General features: G+C 45.5%; 1 protein-coding gene across 3 annotated transcripts in view; it reads left to right on the plus strand.

Moving 5' to 3' along the window:
* adamtsl2 (ADAMTS-like 2) overlaps positions 1-19134 on the plus strand; it is a 21410-nt gene extending 2276 nt beyond the window's left edge. For 2 of the 3 annotated variants that reach the window (XM_069523210.1, XM_069523209.1), the window contains exons 2-19: positions 5370-5475; positions 7755-7897; positions 8044-8119; positions 8364-8466; positions 8938-9083; positions 9415-9538; positions 9636-9716; positions 9852-10027; positions 10206-10509; positions 11832-12189; positions 13302-13405; positions 13966-14092; positions 14206-14419; positions 14829-14984; positions 16106-16276; positions 16618-16794; positions 17095-17239; positions 17825-19134. In XM_069523210.1, coding sequence (XP_069379311.1) covers positions 5371-5475; positions 7755-7897; positions 8044-8119; positions 8364-8466; positions 8938-9083; positions 9415-9538; positions 9636-9716; positions 9852-10027; positions 10206-10509; positions 11832-12189; positions 13302-13405; positions 13966-14092; positions 14206-14419; positions 14829-14984; positions 16106-16276; positions 16618-16794; positions 17095-17239; positions 17825-17952 — 2838 coding nt within the window. In that variant the 5' untranslated portion in view covers position 5370 and the 3' untranslated portion in view covers positions 17953-19134. Of the gene's footprint in view, positions 1-5369; positions 5476-7170; positions 7424-7754; positions 7898-8043; positions 8120-8363; positions 8467-8937; positions 9084-9414; positions 9539-9635; positions 9717-9851; positions 10028-10205; positions 10510-11831; positions 12190-13301; positions 13406-13965; positions 14093-14205; positions 14420-14828; positions 14985-16105; positions 16277-16617; positions 16795-17094; positions 17240-17824 lie in introns of those variants that run through there. The other variant, XM_069523211.1, reaches the window with a different exon arrangement.
* The last annotated feature ends 2 nt before the right edge of the window (positions 19135-19136 follow it).

The following is a 19136-nucleotide window of genomic DNA, read 5'->3' on the forward strand; positions in this document are numbered from 1 at the left end:
ACTCACGATACATGATATATAGATGTATAGATATATATATCTATATATCTAGCAGAGATATGAGTGTGTGTCTGTGGTTGTTTTCGTATTAATGAATCTCTCATCAAATTAAATATGTTTATTTTAATTTGTTAAATGAGACACAGAATCACTTCGAGGTCATTTTTTCTGCCGTCACTGAAACGTCGATGTGTAAAGTTTGTTCATCATTTTAATAATTAATATTGAAATCATCAGAGTTGCAGATTCCTTTTCCGTCGACTGAGTAACTGGCTCATCAGTTCAGTTGGATGTTCATGTTGCAGGTGTCTCGGGTTCTCGCTGATATCCAGAGTTAGAAAATAAACTTGACCTGACGTATCGCTCTGACCGTCCTGCTGCAGCTCAACCTCACTGAGTCCATCTGTCTGTCTGTCTGCTGAGGCTGCCAGTGCTACAAAAACAAGAGGACGGCGAGGCAAGGGGCCCCGGGGAGGTTTTTGGGGTGGGGACATTACAGGGGTGAGGAGGAAGGGGGGAGGCCCGGGAGTATGAGGGGACGGTGTTTACTTTTGTCCTCAGGGAACTGCCCAGAGCAGAGGGGAGGAGGAAGGAGGAAGACCCTGTTTGGACGAGCAAGAGGGGAAAGGACAACTGTGTGTGTGTGTGTGTGTGTGTGTGTGTGTGTGTTCTTGAAATTGAAAGAGGTTTTGGTTGTTTTATCTCTGTGAGGACCAAAGTGTGTTTAGTGAGAAATGTGGACATTTTAGAAAAAAATGAAGATACTGTAGAATAATTAAGGACGTTGTGTTGAAGTGTGAGACACTGACACTGACAGACGGTGCAACAATAAGGGCCTTTTCAAAGTTAGAGTACAGAGTCTAAAGTCAAGTCATCTCGGCAAAGTGTGGGACATCACAGCAAAGGGAAGAGATCGTACAACTAGGGTCTTTGCAAAGCGAGGACAAAGTGAGACTGTTTCAGGGCGGTAAGGAGATTGACTGAAGACACAGTGAGGACGTTCTGGTAAAGCGAAGACACAAAGATGATGGCTGTCCAAAGCGTGGACGCTGCCGTCAAGTGTAGAACTTTCAGCCACACTGCCAAAGGCTCTTTGTTACTGTAGCAAAAACAGGACATTTGGAGGAAGTGGGGACATTTTCAGAAAAAGTTTCATATTTCCAAAAAGTGGCGACACTCAAAACTGACCCACTGAGGGCGCTGTGGCAAAACAAGGGCGGTTGATCAAAGTTTAGCTACCGTGGTGAATTGAGAACATTACGGCTAATTGGAACGAGACATATCTGCATCCATGTCTGACCTGTGGAGACACTGTGGACTGATGAGGGCGCTGAGGTTGGAAAAGTGAGGTTGATTGTGGTAAATTGAGGAACGTTTGTCAAAGTGATGACTCCTCAGCGAAACAACGCAACCGAAGTCACGTCCTCTCGTCTGTCCCTGTCCTCTCTCGTCAGTCCCTGTCCTCCAGACACCATTAAAGGCTTTAGGTTGAAAGTCAGACGATGGATATGTTGTGTGTGTTATGGTCCGTCAGCCGCAGTGAGGGTGAGAGTGAGAGAAAGGCTGGGAGTGTGTTTCTGAGTGTGTACATTCATGCAGGGACATTTGCATACCTGTACGAGCACGTGGCCCAGGCTTAAGCGTGAGCCACGTGCACGGTGGCCGTCGTGTATGTGTGTGCACTCGCTCACGCTGCTGGCACAATGCCTTCACATGTGTAGCTGTGTCTGACTGTGTGTCCGTCTGTGTGTGTGTGTGTGTGTGTGTGTGTGTGTCTGGTTGGATAATGAAGTCCAGGTGCGGCTGCGCCTGCTTTAAGACACCTGTCACCAATATTTAGTGCCAGAGAAAGCCAGACTGCAAACAGGGCGAGACGAGCTGTTTGCTTATTTTAACAAGGCTGCCTAACTGGACCTGAGGACACGGGATGTACTATGAGCCCTTTCCTAGAAGCTCTGTCTGTCTGTGTCTATGTGTGTGTGTGTGTGTGTGTGTGTGTGTGTGTGTGTGTGTGTGTGTGTGCACATGTGCAGCACAAAGCCTCCTGGAATACGTTCCCTCGAATTCTGCTGATTCAGACGTTGCGACCGACAGAGTTTCCCTGAGGTTTCAGCTCCAATGGTTGAAAATGTATCCAGAGTTATTGTGTTTTCTAACTAACGTGGTCAAAGCTGAACTTCGAAGTCACCGGCAGTGAGCGAGCCGTTCGCAGCTTCCGTCGAACGCTGTGCTTTTACTTTGTGGACAAACTGCTGAAGAGGCAGTGACTCCATGAATGTCGTTGCCATGACGGAGATCAGCATCTGCTGCGCCTGTGAATGTCTGTGTCAGTCCGGTGAAACAGAGATACTCTAAAATCTAAAGGATGTGGTGGATCAGTTTATCACTGAGGTCACACTTCCACACTTCACACCCAAAGCAGGTGGTAAACTCCATCTAAGGCTAAATACCGGCACGAGTCCGATAGTCGACAAGTACCTCAAGGGAAAGTTGAAAAGAGCTTCGAAGAGACTGCCCCGGTATTAATGTTGAACATGTGAGATGTTCAGATGTTTGTGGAATCAGGGGAGAGACATACAAGAAGTTCAATTCATTATATTGGACTTGTTATTTATTGAGGGTCCATTTGTCAGTAAGTTAGAATGAATTCTAACTATGCGCGTGTGTATTTACAGTTCGTTTGTGTTTACGTAAAGTTTATTCATGTGAAACTTGAACAGAGCCACATTAAAATCACAAATGCATGAAATCATGTGTCCACTAACATATAAAATGAAATACACAATGTGGAGTCCTGGTACGAACAGATGACACATGTGCTCGTCTAAACAGATGTTTATTGCAGATGTGCATTTGTGTGCATCTCAAAGTCTGGCCTGGTATCTCTGCTCCCATTGTTAACTTTAAATCATCCTTCAAGCGTCAGCGTCGTCTTTAAAACAACTGCACTAGAGTGTTTTTACTGGACGATACTTTTACACCACAGAGACACAAAGACACACAACGATTCCTCGAAACTTCTAAACTACAGTTGAGTTCAAAGATAGAGAAACAGAAGTTCAACAGCTGTTTGACACAGCGAGACATTCAAACTACACATTTACAAAGATCGTATAAACAACAAGAGAAGTTTAGTTGCAGGAGTGGTTGAGTTGTTTTTGTGTCTTCTGTGAATTCAAACCGCCACAAAGGAGCGAGATGCACATTTCCAGAGGCTCCGTTCTGCAGAGTTTCCAAATCAAAGGCTTCATTGAGTCGGTTTTTTTTTTACGTTCCCTCCTTTTCCTGTGTCTGTTCATGTTAGCCTTTACATGCAGACATCTACACTTCCTTATAGTCTGAAGCAGACTTCCTATAGCTCAGCCACACAAAGGTCCACCTGTGGAAAGTCCTAGGAAACTTGCCTCGGTCCTTCCAGCACACTGAGGCTTGTTTAACTTTAACACGGGCCCCTCTTCTGTCCAACTCCCGTCTCCAACACCTGTGGCCTCTCAACAGCCCGTCTGTGTCACCCTCCTGCTGCTAGCGCCAGCACGCCAAACGCTGCCAGCACATTCAAAAACCTGCCGCTGGCACGCCGCCCCTGGCCCGAGTGTGCATTGTCTGAGAGAACGTGCCGTTGTTTGGCTCTGACGTGCCTGGAGCCGTGACAGTGCATACTGGGTTACCTGATGCTGTAATCCAGAACATCTTTCTGCTCCCAGCGTCTGTGGGAACAACTCTAATGCAATTAAGGCAATAATATGATGCAGGTACGAGCTTTATGGACACTTAGACGTTTGGAACACGTGACGGACGTGAAACTGGAAGAAAAGAAACATCTCAGGATGAGAAGGAGAAGCTGATGAAGAGGAAGACGTCAGCTTGGAAAGACGATGAGATTCCAGAGCTTTGGGTGATAACAGCCGACGCCGCTGTCGACGTGCTGAACGTTCCCCACGTTTTCCCGTTGATGTGAACGAGTCTGACCGGAACAATCTCGTGCTGCTTCTTCACGTGTGAAACACCCAGTTTTCCATAAAGTTCTGAAAACAGCTAACGTGAGCGAGCTGGTGCAGTTTTCTGCTGCTTGAGTTTCCTCTGCAGTTACGTGCGTGTGTGCGTCATCTTGAGTCACCTTGATTTACTGTGAAGCATCCTCCTCCATCTGTGATACAGTAGCAGCCCCCCCCCCCCCCCAACAGCCACAGACATCCAGTGAGGCGAGAGATTTCACCGAGGAGTCAGGGAGAAAATATTACGACCGCAAATGTGTTCCTGTGGCATAAGAAAAATAAAATAAATCCAGCTTCAGGCCCGTCTGTGGGTTTGGAAGCATGAGAGGCCTCAATTTGGAAGGACATGAAAAAACACCCACACGTCTCAGCGATACACTTTCATCCGCTATTCAGCATGAGTGCCTGAACCTGGGTTTTCTAATACCACAAGAAGTCATTAGTGGTCATGAGATTTCCTCTCGTACCCTTCAGCCTTTGTTAAAGACTCATCACTGCTGCTTCTAGAAACACAGACACGTTTCTGGGCCAGACTCATCGGAACAGTAGCCGCTCTGTGTCTGGTGAAAAAAAGATTTTTTTCTTTCATTACAAACAGGAGATTTAGGTTAAACCATAAACTGCATATAAAAGTTAATGTAATGTAAAACCTCAAACCTGTTTTCTATCAGTAGCACTGGAGCACGAAGGCAGAAAAGCAGTTTGTGGACGTGAAGCAGAATCGCTCACTTGTTTCCGGAGCTGGTGAATTCTGTTCTGTGTGCTCGTGTGTTAGCAAACAAATAAATCGAGCCGGAGTTTATGTCTCAATCTGTAGTTTTCAAGTCTTCTTCAATCCAGCTGATGATCGAGGGAGTCAAACAGGCCATGAAGCCACAGTGTGATTGACAGCTAGTACCGTCCAATGGGTGCAGGTGGCAGGTGGGCGTGCAGTGTCCTCGAGCTCTTAGACAGGCTCCACCCACCGCTGCTCCAAATATGGTGACTTCTGAACCGTAAGATGGAGCTGAAGAAAATGTGAAACTTCGAGGCTCTGAAACAGCAGCTCACAAACCAACTCCAGGCTCCAAAGACTCTGGACATCGTCTCCTGTCTCAGTCCACATGAGAAGAAAACAAACCGGAGCGTGATGAAGCTTCCTCACAGCAGCTCATCAAGACCAACACCTTCACTTTTCATTCCTTCGGTGTGTGTTGAAGTAATCGTGACGGTTTGAAGAGTTAAAAAACACCAATATTCCAAATGCATATTGTAATATTTTGAAGTATTTTGTATATTTTAAACTTTGTGCACAAGGTTCAGTTTGTTGGTTCGGGTCGACACCAGCAATGATCTGATTTCTTTCTCACTCTCTCTCTCTCTCTGATGAACCAGGATGAGGGTGAGGTCATGGAATCGATGCGGGGAGTCGGGTGTGGTCCTGCTGGGCTTTCTGACGCTGGCAGTGTCTGTGGGGAACCTGTCCACCAGGGGGCTTCAGGTACACAACTCTCTGCTGATGTCACTGAAAAACTGTTGGTTTCAACAAACTCTCACGTTTCTGTGCAGATCGTGATGAAACCGGACAAAATGAATCAAACTGAATCAGGTTCTGTGTCGAAGCTCCTGCAGATGATCATAAAAGTCTTTGAGCCGCTGATCACAGGACTTTGGGTCCAACTTCTTTTCAAAGAGTGTTGAGTTAGAACTCCATCACTTTTTCTGAGAAGCAGAAACTGGTTTATCAAACTGATTCTAAGATGTTAAAGGTTTTTCTGCAGTGAACAGTTTGTTCTTTAAAGGGTTTTTTTTAATGTAACTTTCAGAAATCCCTCGTTATTAATGACTTTTTGCTTTTATTTGAGTTCCTCTGAGCATTTGCCAAACTTATTCAGGTTTGAGTCTTATCACCTGGACTGCACCACATTCTTTTGTATTAACGCTGGCTAATAAAAATACAGTCTCCAAGCAGGGAGCAAACATCTCATGGATTTCAACAAATACAGTCGAGTTGTTTTGAACCCAACAGCATGTTGTCTGCATCATGTGTCATTAATGTGATCACATTCACTGATACACATTTTAATATCATCATGTTCAGATATCAGTCAGGACTGAAATGTAAAAGAAATGAAATTGTTAAATGATTGCACACAATAACAATCGAATCTCCTACATTGAATTGTTTTTATTCTCCTAAACTTTGCAAAGTAGTTTTATTTGTCTGAACGTAACTAACTCCGCGTGGCAGCTGCTTTTCTTAGAAGCCAGACTCCATCTTTGCCAGGTTTGCCGAGTTATTTACTCGAACTTGTTTAAACCAATCAGCTGGAAGGAACCAAAGTCTTTATAACAACAGGAAAAATCCACGTAATCAATTCATTTTTGTTTTGCTTGTTTATTGTTTTCCAGTGAAGATTCATTGGATCTGACGTCATCACTCAATATTCTCCAAAGAGTTCAAACGGCAACATTTCCTTCTAAAAAGTGAAATAAAAATAAACTCATGAATCTGAGCGCTGCGACGATTCGCCGTCAAATCTCCCACTTTTCAGTCGACTCATCCTCTTCTCACTCTCCCTCTCTCTCACTTACGCCCTTTGTCTGGTATTTCCAATGTCTCTCGCCCTCTCTCGCAGCTGCTCTGTCTCACACCTTGTGTAAGGAGCTCAGTGCACATTCCAGTGGTCACTGCGATGAATCTGTCCGAGTGACGGGACGCAGCCATCGGCCTGAATTAAAGCTGCCGCTGCACATCGGGAATGTGTGAAATGTTTGAGCGTCTTCACACGATGGAGCCTCAGAACAAAACGCTCTGACGCTCGTCCGCTGTCATTCTATTGGCTGCTGATCCACTACGTCTATTACAACCGTTACTGTTACGGAAACAGCCACACATGTAAGATCCGTTATTGTTAATTAGAGATGAAACGCTGTGAAACTTCGTGGTTCTTATCACAGTATTTTTAAACAGTTTTGTCAAAATGTGCTCAAAGTGTTGGAAAAAGTACAGATACACAAACTTAAGTTATTTCATGAAGTAATATATTTAAATAAAACAATTATAAAATTGCCAAAAGCCAAGCTTTAGTTTGTTAAGAAGCTTTTTTTTTTTTAACGTTGAAAACTTTAAGGTTTAAATTAAAAGTAAGTTATAAAACATGGTTACTCAAAGGTCTTTGAATCCTTTGATATCGGCTGTAGATGATGCCGAACGATTAATTTCAGCTCAGTGTGAGATTCTCCGGCTTTTTACTTGGAAGAGACAGGTGGACGACTTTAACGTTAACTGCAGACGTCTGTAGGGACAAAATATCAGCGTTTGTTGAACACGATATCGTAGCAGTGGATGCTAACAGTAGCTAGTCATGTACCCATCTTGTTTCTTGGAGACGGTATCAACCAAGTCACCACGATAATCACGGTCACCATCATTAATGAGTGGAACGGTACAGATACCCGTTGGGAACCATCTTAACAGCTTCATCCCTAATTGTGATTATTGAAAGAAACGTGTGAGCATCGAATGAACCTGGTTGAATTTGGATGTTGACGTGCGGATCACGACTCACAGATTTACTCTGTGTGTGAATCGGCCTCTCAACTCAAAACTGTGAATGAAAGAGCAGAGCTGCGGAGAATGTGTGTGGTGTGCAGGTTTTACCATTGTTGTGGGGACCTGCATCACAAAGTCACATTATGGGGACAAAAGGGTCCCTAATTAAAGATGTTAGAGACATGGCTGTGTGTGTGTGTGTGTGTGTGTGTGTGTGTGTGTAGGAGGAGGGTGTGGCCTCCAACAGTCTGGAGGATGAGCTGGAGGTGACCACGTACTGGTGGGGGGAGTGGGCAAAGTGGACCGCCTGCACTCGAACCTGTGGAGGTGGCGTGATGTCACAAGAAAGACACTGCCTCAAACAGAGGTCTGCACACACACACACACACCTTCTCTTGATTCCCTCATGACTGTGAACTCAACATCTTACTTTTCATTAGCAGTAGATTTTGGACCTAATGTTATTATTATTATCGTTGTCGTCATTAATTCTTTACATGTTTGTTCCCAAAGAAAGAAAGTTGCTGCTGGTAAAGACAACATGACGTGCACAGGAACTGCTAAGAAGTATCACCTCTGCAACACTAAAGTGAGTCACACACTTCCCCTCTGCATGAAAACAACAACCACTTCTGATTGGCTCACAGCAGAAGACTGTGGTCGCAGCGGGAAGCTTCCCGGCCGTGACAGCACGTGGTCGTCTGAAAGCAAAGCCGGGCGGCGCCACGAGTCATCGTGCACGCTCAGAAAAACCATTTCCGAACAAATGAACACTTGCAGAGAATTTAATTGTGAACACAAACTTTTAACGGCGTCGTGTCTCTGCTCTGCAGGAGTGTCCGGCCACTGGGCGGAGCTTCAGAGAGGAGCAGTGCTGGTCCTTTAACTCACAGCTTTACAGTGGGAGGAACTACCAGTGGAAACCTCTGTATCCTGGTAAAAACACTCATGAAACCTCCCATTACCTCCGGAAACACACCAGAGGTGACAGGTCTTCGCTGAGCTGCAGCATCTTTTATAGAAAGTTTGATACGATACAGTCTGATATGATTCAATGGTTTTAAAACTGACAACAAGCTGTCTACAAACCAATCAGAGTCAAGTACAGGTAGACGACGCCCACGTTGGTGATGACAACAGGACGTACGTATGTCAGACAAAATTCTTTAGTCCCTAAATTACGATGCCAAACCAAAACTGACCAGATCAAGTGAAACAATGGAACAAACTCGTGACGCTCGTCCCATGTTCGGACCAATAACTCCAATGATCTGTGATACAAATGCTGCCCTCTTGTGGTGATGAATTTAGAAAGTGTGTGCAGTGGCGATCGTGAAGTATCGAGGTCCTCCGTAAAGAGAACTAGAACTAAGTAAGATAGAAACATTTGACCCGTGTTTCCTCCAGACGACTATGTTCACATCTCAAGCAACCCCTGTGACCTCCACTGCACCACGACCGATGGCCAGAGGCAGCTGATGGTGACGGCTCGAGACGGAACGTCCTGCAAGTACAGCAGCTACCGCGGCGTCTGCGTGGACGGTAAGTGTGAGGTGAGTCCAGCTGCGTATTTACTTTTTAAATTTTTACTGGTTTACTTCCGACACTCAGTGCTCAGGTTGGAAGTGACGGAGGGAAATGTTAAATATTCACAAAATAACATCATCGTGTAGTCAGCCGTGAGGTCAGTGACGACCTCGGTTATCTTCTAGAAACCAAAACATAATTTAGATCTAAACACACTTGATGAAGAAACAGACACTGAGTGTCAGAGTCATTATTTCCAAAATAGTCAGATCTCACAAACAACTGGCCTCTGCATCGTTACCGTGTTATTACCGGTGATATCCTCTATAGTTCCACCTCCTCTGCTCTTCTGCTCAGCCAATCGGATGTGACGGAGTTCTGTTTTCCTCCAACACGTTGGATAAGTGCGGCGTCTGTCAGGGCGACGGCAGCAGCTGCAGCAGAGTCACTGGAAACTTCCGCCGCGGAGCCACGACTCTGGGTGAGCGTTAGTTTAGTTCAGTTTTCCTTTAGAATTAACGTGTAATAAAAAGAGGAAATACAGAGATCAGAGGTAATTCTGGTTTGTTGTCATCCAGGTTACGCTTTTATTACTCAAATCCCTGAAGGATCATGGGACATCCAGATCATTGAGAGGAAGAAGTCAGCTGATGTTCTGGGTGAGTTCTTAAATTTCCCTGGAACTTGAATTAAAGTGGAAACACAATGAGTTCCTGGTTTCATCTGAAAGTTCGTGCAGTCGAAACGCGACTTAAGGGTCTTTGAAAATGTCTCATGTGTCTTTTACTCCACAGCTGTGACCGACCAGGCGGGAAACTTCTTCTTCAACGGAGCCTACAAGGTGGACACTCCTCAGAACTTCCACGCTGCCGGCGCTGTCTTCAAGTACCGTCGACCCATGGACGTGTACGAGACTGGGATCGAGTACATCGTCGCCAAAGGCCCCATCGATCAGGCGATCAATATCCTGGTACGTCTCAGGTTATCTCCCCTCCCCCCCTTCACGTGTTCCTTCATCACAGACTGTTTAATAAGGAAGAGCTGGTTCATCTCTTTGTTTATCGTCACAAGAACCAGCAGATCGATCGGACCAACTCTGGATTTATGAACCAGACTTTGTCTTAACTCAACTTCTTCTCTTCACTCAGGTGTGGAACCAGAACGGACGAACTCCGTACATCACCTACGAATACACTGTCATGCGGGACTCCCTGCCGCCCATCCCGCCTCCTCCTGTCTACACTGGGTCCGACACCTCGGCTGGTGAGGCATCTGTGGAGGTGGGGACGCTGTTGTCCCCTAACAGCAGTGTCTATGAGCAGGTGGGCCCTCAGGGCCAGCTGGACCCGGGGGCCGCAGACGGCCAGAAGGGTCAAGAGACCAATGAGGTGTACGAGGAGGCGGCGGCCATCGACTGCGACCAGGACGGAGTGGCTGCCCCAAAGTTCACAGGTAGAGACGGATGTTGATAACAAACCTTACGATTGATTCACTTCAGAAATACTCAGAGATAAATACGTTTTTGAAACCCTCATGTTTTTGTATCAAAATATCCTCGATACGAACTCTGCCATCTCGAGCTGATGCTGTCATTTGCAGACAGAATCTGGGCAGCAGCGTTGGAGGAGGATCATCAAATGACTAACATGGAATAGGTTTATGAGCTATACTGCAGCCAGCCACCAGGGGGCGACTCACACATTTTGTTTTAACTTTCAGAGAGCCGTCATCTTTAAAAACTGGGGTCAGACATTATTATTAACGAGTTAATATGTAATCAAGTATTTTGTTTGGATTCTTATCAGCTGATATTTAAGTTGATTCCAACACATCAGTGATCATATTGACTGAACTCGACCAGAAATAAATCTTCGGCTTCAGTGGTTTATTAGCAGACGAGACAAAATGGGTCAGATGCTCCCTCCTCTTCTCTGCCGGGTTCTCTGGACGTGTGTGCGATGGCCCTTCAGATCTTTGCATTATTCATCGGACAGAGACATAAAGGAGATCGAGAAACCATGAAAAATTCAGACTTTCGTGGTGTTTTTTCTTTTTTTAAAAACAGCTGCATTGCAAACACGAGCGGTAATGGCCTTCCTGCGGCTCTCAGCTCGCTCAGCTGACCGACCGGGGCCATTACGCCACTTCTGCCTCTGGTGCGATGAGACGGGTCTACACAGCCTGACGTCACATTACGGACACGAGTTTATCCTCTCGTCTTCCTTCTCTGTTTTCTCCTGATGCTTTTCATCCACGCTTGAAATTTCCTGCAAAAATCAGATCAACCTCAAATGTCCATGAGATGAATTTATTATCTTTCTACATGTAATACTCGGAATAAACAGTTTACTCTGTAGACGCAGAATTAATCGCACTGTTGCGTCTGTTCAGTTTCTGTGTCAGATAGAAGTTGATTCAACTCTCAGGTCAAAGTTGGATCAGACTGAATGATATTTTATCTCTGATTACAAATCTGTTGAAATGTCGTAACATTAATTCACGAGCATCGACTCCCCCGAGACGTCACCTGTTGGTTTGTGGGCGGCCATTTTGAAGCCTCAGTTTGACATTTCGTCCAGTGAAACCAGAAGTCACCATATATGGAGGTGCAGGGGTGGAGCCCACCTATTGGACGGGAGTCACTCTGCAAACGTTTTGAAGCTCAGGTCGCTGACGTCTTCACTTCTAAACGTGTCAAATTACTTGTGTCCCTTGGAAACGGTTCATGTCCCATAACTTCAACACTTTTCTTTGTATGAACTCTCGTCCATCAGAAGGAAACAGCAGTCACACAGGCAGCACCGTGAACCCTGCCGCTGCCGGTGGAGCCCTGGATTCAGGACCAGATTCACCAAACCTCATCTGGAGGGTCCTGCTGGACGGACGAATCAGCCCCGACGAGCTGCTCATCAACATCTCCACCAATCAGCTGCTGACTGAGGGCGGCGGCTTGTTCTTGTCGGAGCTGGGACCAGGCGACGTGGACCTGAGCAGCCTGGAGCGAGAGTTTGGTCTGAACGAGACGCTGGAATTCACTCTGGGCCGCAAACGCAATGACAGCAGAGACACGGTGTACCAGAACAAGACGGTGCAGAACGCAGGGAGGACGTCCAGCCGCTCCAACAGAACCAGGTAAACCAGCAGCATCAGGCAATCTGACTAAACCAGACCCAGGTTTAACTTGACTGAACCATATCATTCAAAAACCACATGATCCAACAGAACCAGGTGATTTAACAGAAACAGAACCAGGTGACCCAATGGACCCAGATAATCCAACACAATTAGGTCATTTAACAGAACCAGACAACCCAAGAGGCCAAAGGTGAGAAGGACATATAGTTTTCAGATGATGTATGAAGGTCCTCCGTCAGTTTGGACTCAGAAAACAGTTTCCTCACTGATCTGTTTGAATTATTTTAGAGTCAAACTGAACCTCGATGTTCAGACACTGTCGAGCTGCTGGTTCTGTATGAGAGACATGTTGGACAACGCGGTTCTCCTCTGAAGACGTCCTCACAGAGGAGACAGACAACAGGTGAAGGAGGTACTGTGGTGATACAGTACAGACAGTAAGAGCAGACAGACAGACAGGTCGTCCAAGCAGCTTTTACATTCATCATATTTATAATTCATGTCCCTGCTCCGTGTCCAAACACAGCTTCAGCAGCTCTGCAGCCAGTCGCCGTAAAACACCCGACACGCCCTCCGCTCTGCTGCGGACGACACACTCACAAACAAGTAGCTCAAGGTATTTGCAGGAAAAGTGAAAAATATGATGCGAAGGGGGGAAAGTGAGCTGTCGGACCGTGAACACCTCTGGAGAGGAAAACATGTGATGAGGTGTAACTCAAAGTTTTCAAATAAACGTCTGGCAGCTGTCGGAGGGAGAGTGACCGGCGTCATGACAAGAATGTGCACATGACTTTAATGTGATGAACAAAGTGAGAGCGTCGTCGTCTGCTGCGACGTTGAATCAGCTGAGTGATAGCTGGGTGTCCTCTAATGTCCTGAGACCAGTTTCTCACTAAGGTTTGTGGAGCCACACAAACTCCTGCAGAGTCTTTACATGAACGTGTTCCAGTCGTATCTGACAAAAATGTGGTGAGATTCTTGTATGACACACAAATAAATTCTGCTGCAGACACAGTTTCTTTTCCTTATACAGTATGTGTGTGTGTGTGTGTGTGTGTGTGTGTGTGTGTGTGTGTGTGTGTGTGTGTCTGTGTGTGTGTGTGTCTCAGGGGGAATCAGAGGCTCTACCAGAAGAACCTGAAGCTGAGCCCTGCTGACATGTATCGCTGGAAACTTTCCTCTCAGGAGCCCTGCAGCATGACGTGCTCTATAGGTACACACACACACACACACACACACACACACACACACACAAACACACACACACACACACAAACACACACACACACACACACACTGTTGGTGGCGTCATATCCTCTTTGAACACGTGTCAGTGTTTGTCCGAAGAGTGAAAAGTGACTTTTTTTTAAAGTCACATTTTTATGATGCACTTTTTATATCGTGGTGGTTTTTATCTCTATATTTGAAGCAGGTGAAGGATTTGAGGCGTCGGACGTCCGGATCTGAAGTTTTCAGAGAATGAAGCTGAGCGAACGTTAGCGGCAGCTCGACTCTGCTGCTCAGAGACGAGTCAGAGAGACACTGAGTTTAACGTGAAGCTGCTTTGTCTGATCTTTATGTTTGACATGATTAAACTGCTTTTATTTTAAATAAAGCGAGACAATGACTTCAACACTTTTATTCCTGCTGCTGCCTTCAGAACTTTCTTTGTCTCGTTGTTCTGGATGAAAAACTCTTTGAAGCACTTAAAGTTTTCTTTGTGTATAAAATGTTCTGTAGCCTCCAGCGTATCGTTTGCTTCTCATGATCCAGGCGTGTCAAAGTCCTTCGTCTCATGTGTTCGCTATGACGGTGTCGAGGTGCACGACATGTACTGTGACGCTCTGACCAGACCCGAGCCCGTCCACGACTTCTGTATCGGCAGAGAGTGTCAGCCCAGGTAAGAAGAACAGATACTGAACACATGCACAGTGTAACATACAGTGTTGTATGTAGTATGTTATAAAATGTTAGCATGTAACTGGACAGAAGCTTCGTCTGGTGAATGTTCAGGTGGGAGGCGAGCAGCTGGAGCGAGTGCTCCAGGACCTGTGGCGAGGGTTTCCAGTTCCGGCAGGTCCGCTGTTGGAAGATGCTGTCGCCGGGTCTGGACAGCTCGGTCTACAGCGACCTCTGCACCATGGCCGACCTGGAGCGACCCGTGGAGAGACGGGCCTGCAAGAGTCCGGCCTGCGGGCCGCAGTGGGAGGTGGCCGAGTGGACTGAGGTATGAGAACAAAACCAGAGGAGTCGCTCCTCTTCGGACTGTTTTTAGTTTTTCCACATTTAAATGTAGTTTTTTTTTTTTTTCTCTCTTGTTCTGTTTGATTTTTATGAGCAAACCTCGATGGATTCTCCAGAGACGTCCCTCAGAGCTCAGTCCTCCATCGAGGCCCAGCAGCCGCTGGATTCAATAAAACTGCACCATATTAAACACAGTTCATATTAAACATATTTAAAATAGATTCAGATTCTCCCAATCTGAGAGTTTTCACCGTCTGATTTCAGGCTCATTAAAAGCAAAACTTTATATTTGGCCTGAAGCAGCTCGACCTCTGTTCTGCAACAAGGAGTCTGGATTAAAATGTTCTGCTCATAAAAAGCTTGAGTCGTCTCCCTCTCCGTCCTCGACCCAGTGTCCTGCGAAATGCGGCCTCAAAGCCCAGGTGACCCGGGACGTCCGCTGCACCGATGAGACCACACCATGTGACCCGATGACCAAACCACCGAACGTCAAAAACTGCACCGGTCCGTCCTGTGAACGCCACTGGACCGTGTCCGAGTGGGGACCCGTGAGTGTCTTTACTTAAAAAACCTGTGAATATGGATCATTACAGACAAATATAAATAATAGGAACTTGTTACTGTAGATCCAGATATAAATATTGTTTTCTCAGACAGTGAAGAAAAGTCCATCTGGTTGATTTAAGGTTTGTTCTTAGAATAATTCTTATTTCCTGTGTCTGAGTCATTCATAAAAGAAAATAAATTCCTCACATTTGAAACAGGTTTTCCTTCGTCTAATGTTTTTGAGATTGATTGCTCACCTGTCCTCCGCCGTCTTTACAGCGAACAAACTGTGTGAATTTGTGGCTTTTATCGTGTTGAACAGACAAATGTAGTTTCTGATGATTTTCCATTCAAAGTCAACGTCTGGAAACTTTCACGTCTAATTTACAACCGTCGAGTCAAATCTGGAAAAAGCAGGTGGGAGCTCGAACAGCTGAGAAATGTTCCTGTGAAATACGGCTCCCAGTGCAACAGCTAATGTTGGGTCAGTCATATTTATTATTATTTACACACTGTGAGTGTTTCTAGTTTACTGGGATTTACTGGTTTATTGTGTTCAGCTGTGCAGTCGAACAGAACCAGTGTCACATCCTCTGCAGTAAATCTGTGGTTTTATTGAGTCATTTAATTTCCTCTGTTGTGTGATGAGTTGGATAAAACTGTTTCATACAGAAACTCCGACATCTGCATCTGAACAAAGTTTCCAGTTTGCACATGTTTGATTTTATTTTGAAGGGTCAGTTCATCCACGGTCTCCTTTTGTATTAATGTTGTCAGGCAGTTTGATTCATTATTATGATTTCATAGTTGTTTTCTTGTTCAGATTATTATTCAGATTTTATTTATTCATTTAAATGGTCAAGGACATGACGTGTAAAGACACAAAATAATGCTTCTGTAAAAGTACGACAGGTTATTTATTTTCTGGTGTCAGATAACGAGTGTTCGCTCAGGGAATCGAACCTGTGACGAGAAGCTGCTTCCTCAGACGAGTCGTTCATGTTGCCCCTCCTCACACTTCACTCTGACCTGATTTGACTTCACGTGTTGGACAAACACACGCCAGCACGCGGCCGCTTCTCGTGAATCACGCGCTCTGACCTTTGCCCTCTTGTCGCCGCAGTGCTCGGGGTCGTGTGGCCAGGGGAAGACGGTGCGTCATGTGTACTGTAAAGCTGCGGACGGTCGCGTGGTCCCGGAGAATCAGTGCTCGGCGGAGAACAAGCCGCTGGCCATCCACCCCTGTGGAGAGAGGGACTGTCCTCCAAACTGGCTGAGCCAAGACTGGGAGAGGGTGAGACCCGGTTCACTTTTCACTGATGCTCAGATTCCAGCTCCTCATTTCTCACTACACTTTAAATCCCTGTTTTATTCACCGTCTTGTTCTAGATTCTAAACTGCAGTGATTCTTTCCTCTGGTTTGTTATAAAGAAATGTTTGCGAATGTAAAAAGTCTGAGGTAAAGTGAGCTCCTCTCCTGAAACCCTTCAGTTAACTCAGCATCCTGTTTGAGTCTGAACGGAAATCAGACGCTCTGTGGTCCCGCCCCCGAGCAACAGAGCTGCAGTCTGACACAACGAGAAAGTTTAATGTCTCTCGGTTTTGTGTCGGTAACTTTATCGTCCCGACCGACAGTGCAACACCACCTGTGGTCGCGGCGTGAAGCACAGGATGGTCATGTGCGTCGGTATCAGCGGAGGAAAGTTCCAGATCTTTGACGAGGAGGCGTGCGAAGGCAGCGAGAAGCCGGAGGACGAAAACACCTGCTTCGAGAGGCCGTGCTTCAAATGGTACACCACGCCCTGGTCGGAGGTGAGCTCAACACGTGCATGTACCATGAGAACACACACGAGTAGAACTGAGGAACCTTTGTCATGAAGTGTCAAATACAGTGAATCTGAGGAACACACAACCTCAGAGACACAGTGTCCAGGGAACGTAGGACCTTTGGCACCTTTAGCATTGTGGGAACATAGAACCCTGGGGACCTAAAACACATGGGAACATGGGACCCAGGGAACATAAGACTTAGGGATGGGGAGTGTGGGAACATATCACCCCAGGTGTGTGTGTGTGGTGTAACGTCTGTGTTTCGGTCGTGCGTCCCCTCAGTGCACAAAGACGTGTGGCGTGGGAGTGAGGATGAGGGACGTGAAGTGTTACCAGGGCCGGGAGCTGGTCCGAGGCTGCGACCCCCTCACCAAACCTGTGGCCAAACAGACGTGCACCCTGCAGGCCTGTCCCACCGAGCCGCCAGGTAACCACAGCGAAACCTTTTCTCTCTCAGCAGCCGGACACGTCTCTGTCATTGCTCTCTGGTTTCATTCCGGACTGAGAAGATCTTGTAACATTGGAATAAATGATTTAAAAGTCTCACTGAAGTTTCTCTTCGTGTCCTCGAGGTCGTCGGAGGATCAAATAAATTAAAGTCTGAAAGTTACAGAAAGATAATATGTAAATAAAGACTCACGACCTCACTGTGACCTTTGACCACTGAAATCTGATCTGTCTGATCCGATTCCATGAAGACTTGAGAACTAGAAGATGTCAGATCTACCTGAAATGACACAAACCATCTTTGACAAACATTTATTTAACCATGTCCCGTCTATTAACATGGAGGAGGATGGTTTACGACCTATACCGCAGCCAGACACCAGGGGGAGATAAAGACGCTTTGGAAGTTTTCCATTGTTTTCTTATGATGAATATTGAATTCTTGATTTCTTTTTGTTTCTTCCACCGTTTCATTAATGTAGAACAACATATTTGTGGAAGGAGAGCAGACGGTTCTGGTGTCACAGTTCTGTTTCCTCGTTCAGAAGTTTTCTGATGTTTTCAGATGAGAGCTGCCAGGATCGTCCCTCCACCAACTGCCTGCTGGCTCTGAAGGTGAACCTGTGCAGCCACTGGTACTACAGCAAGGCCTGCTGCCACTCCTGCCGCGCCGTGCGACCTCCACCCTCCTAGTCCAGGACGCCTCCCTCCACCCGACTCCGGCACCAGGAAGCACACGGCTGTGTTTCCTCCTGCAGCGGTTACTGTGAATAATGAGGAGGATAAAGAGCTGGAAGTGGTTTTTTTTAAGAAGCAGAACTTCCTCCAATAACTTTGGATTCACGTCGCTCCATTTGTCACTTTGATAGTTTTAATGATCCAAAATGAAATCTGCTCATCTCATCAGACTTTTAATGAATCAACTGCAACATTCACATAAAAACACAGTTTCTCTTTGTTCATGTCTTTTTTTTCTAGATCATTTTCCAAACACACATTTAATTTGGATTAAAAGGATAAAGAGTAAACTCGTCACTCTCTATTTTACTTGTGATTATAACGGTAAAAATATATATTTTTCTATTTGACTAAATGAATTGGGAATGACACCTTAAAATAAAGCATCACCAAGTATTAACTCATAAGTCATTTATTATTTTTACTCTTCTTAATGGTTTTATTATGTTCAGCTGACATGATGTGACCCGACTCATCGTTAGAACTAAAATCAATTTATCAGACGACTGAACATCGTCGAAGAAAAGATTCGGAAAAGGACAAAAACACATTTAAAGCCAAACTAACTTTTACGAAGAAAATCTTCCTCCAACAACAAGTTGAGTTGGACACAAAGTGAAGTCGATTAAAAGCTCTATTAAATTATTTCTGAATATACTGCATGACTAGAATATTTAATACAGACACAGAAATCTTATTTAATTGTGTTTCACGGCCCAACAGGAAGTTCAAAACAAAAAAAAACTAATGTACATTTCCACTCCACCGCCTGTGGTTTGGCGCCGTGCCGTCACGCCTGCAGGACGTGGACGCAGCGTATTTATTAGTCATAGCACATTTTCATTTATCGTGACGCTCCTGATGCCAGCGATGGTTATTCATCGGTTCAGCTGATGCCAGTTGTGTGTGTTCGTGTTCTGTGTGCGTGACGGAGGAGGAGCACGGACAGATTCCTGACACTTGAAGTCCTGCATTCAGACGTGTACATGTGTGTCTCATGTGTAACTATTGTGTACTGTGTTTTTATATACTAGATACCTCTTTGTACAAAACTCAAGTATGCAGACTGTGTACTGTTGATGATAAACTGAAGTGTTCATGGTACTGACGTGTATTTCAATTAAACAGTTTCAATGAGC

Source organism: Paralichthys olivaceus, chromosome 4 (assembly GCF_024713975.1).
Source record: "Paralichthys olivaceus isolate ysfri-2021 chromosome 4, ASM2471397v2, whole genome shotgun sequence".
Taxonomy (NCBI): domain Eukaryota; kingdom Metazoa; phylum Chordata; class Actinopteri; order Pleuronectiformes; family Paralichthyidae; genus Paralichthys; species Paralichthys olivaceus.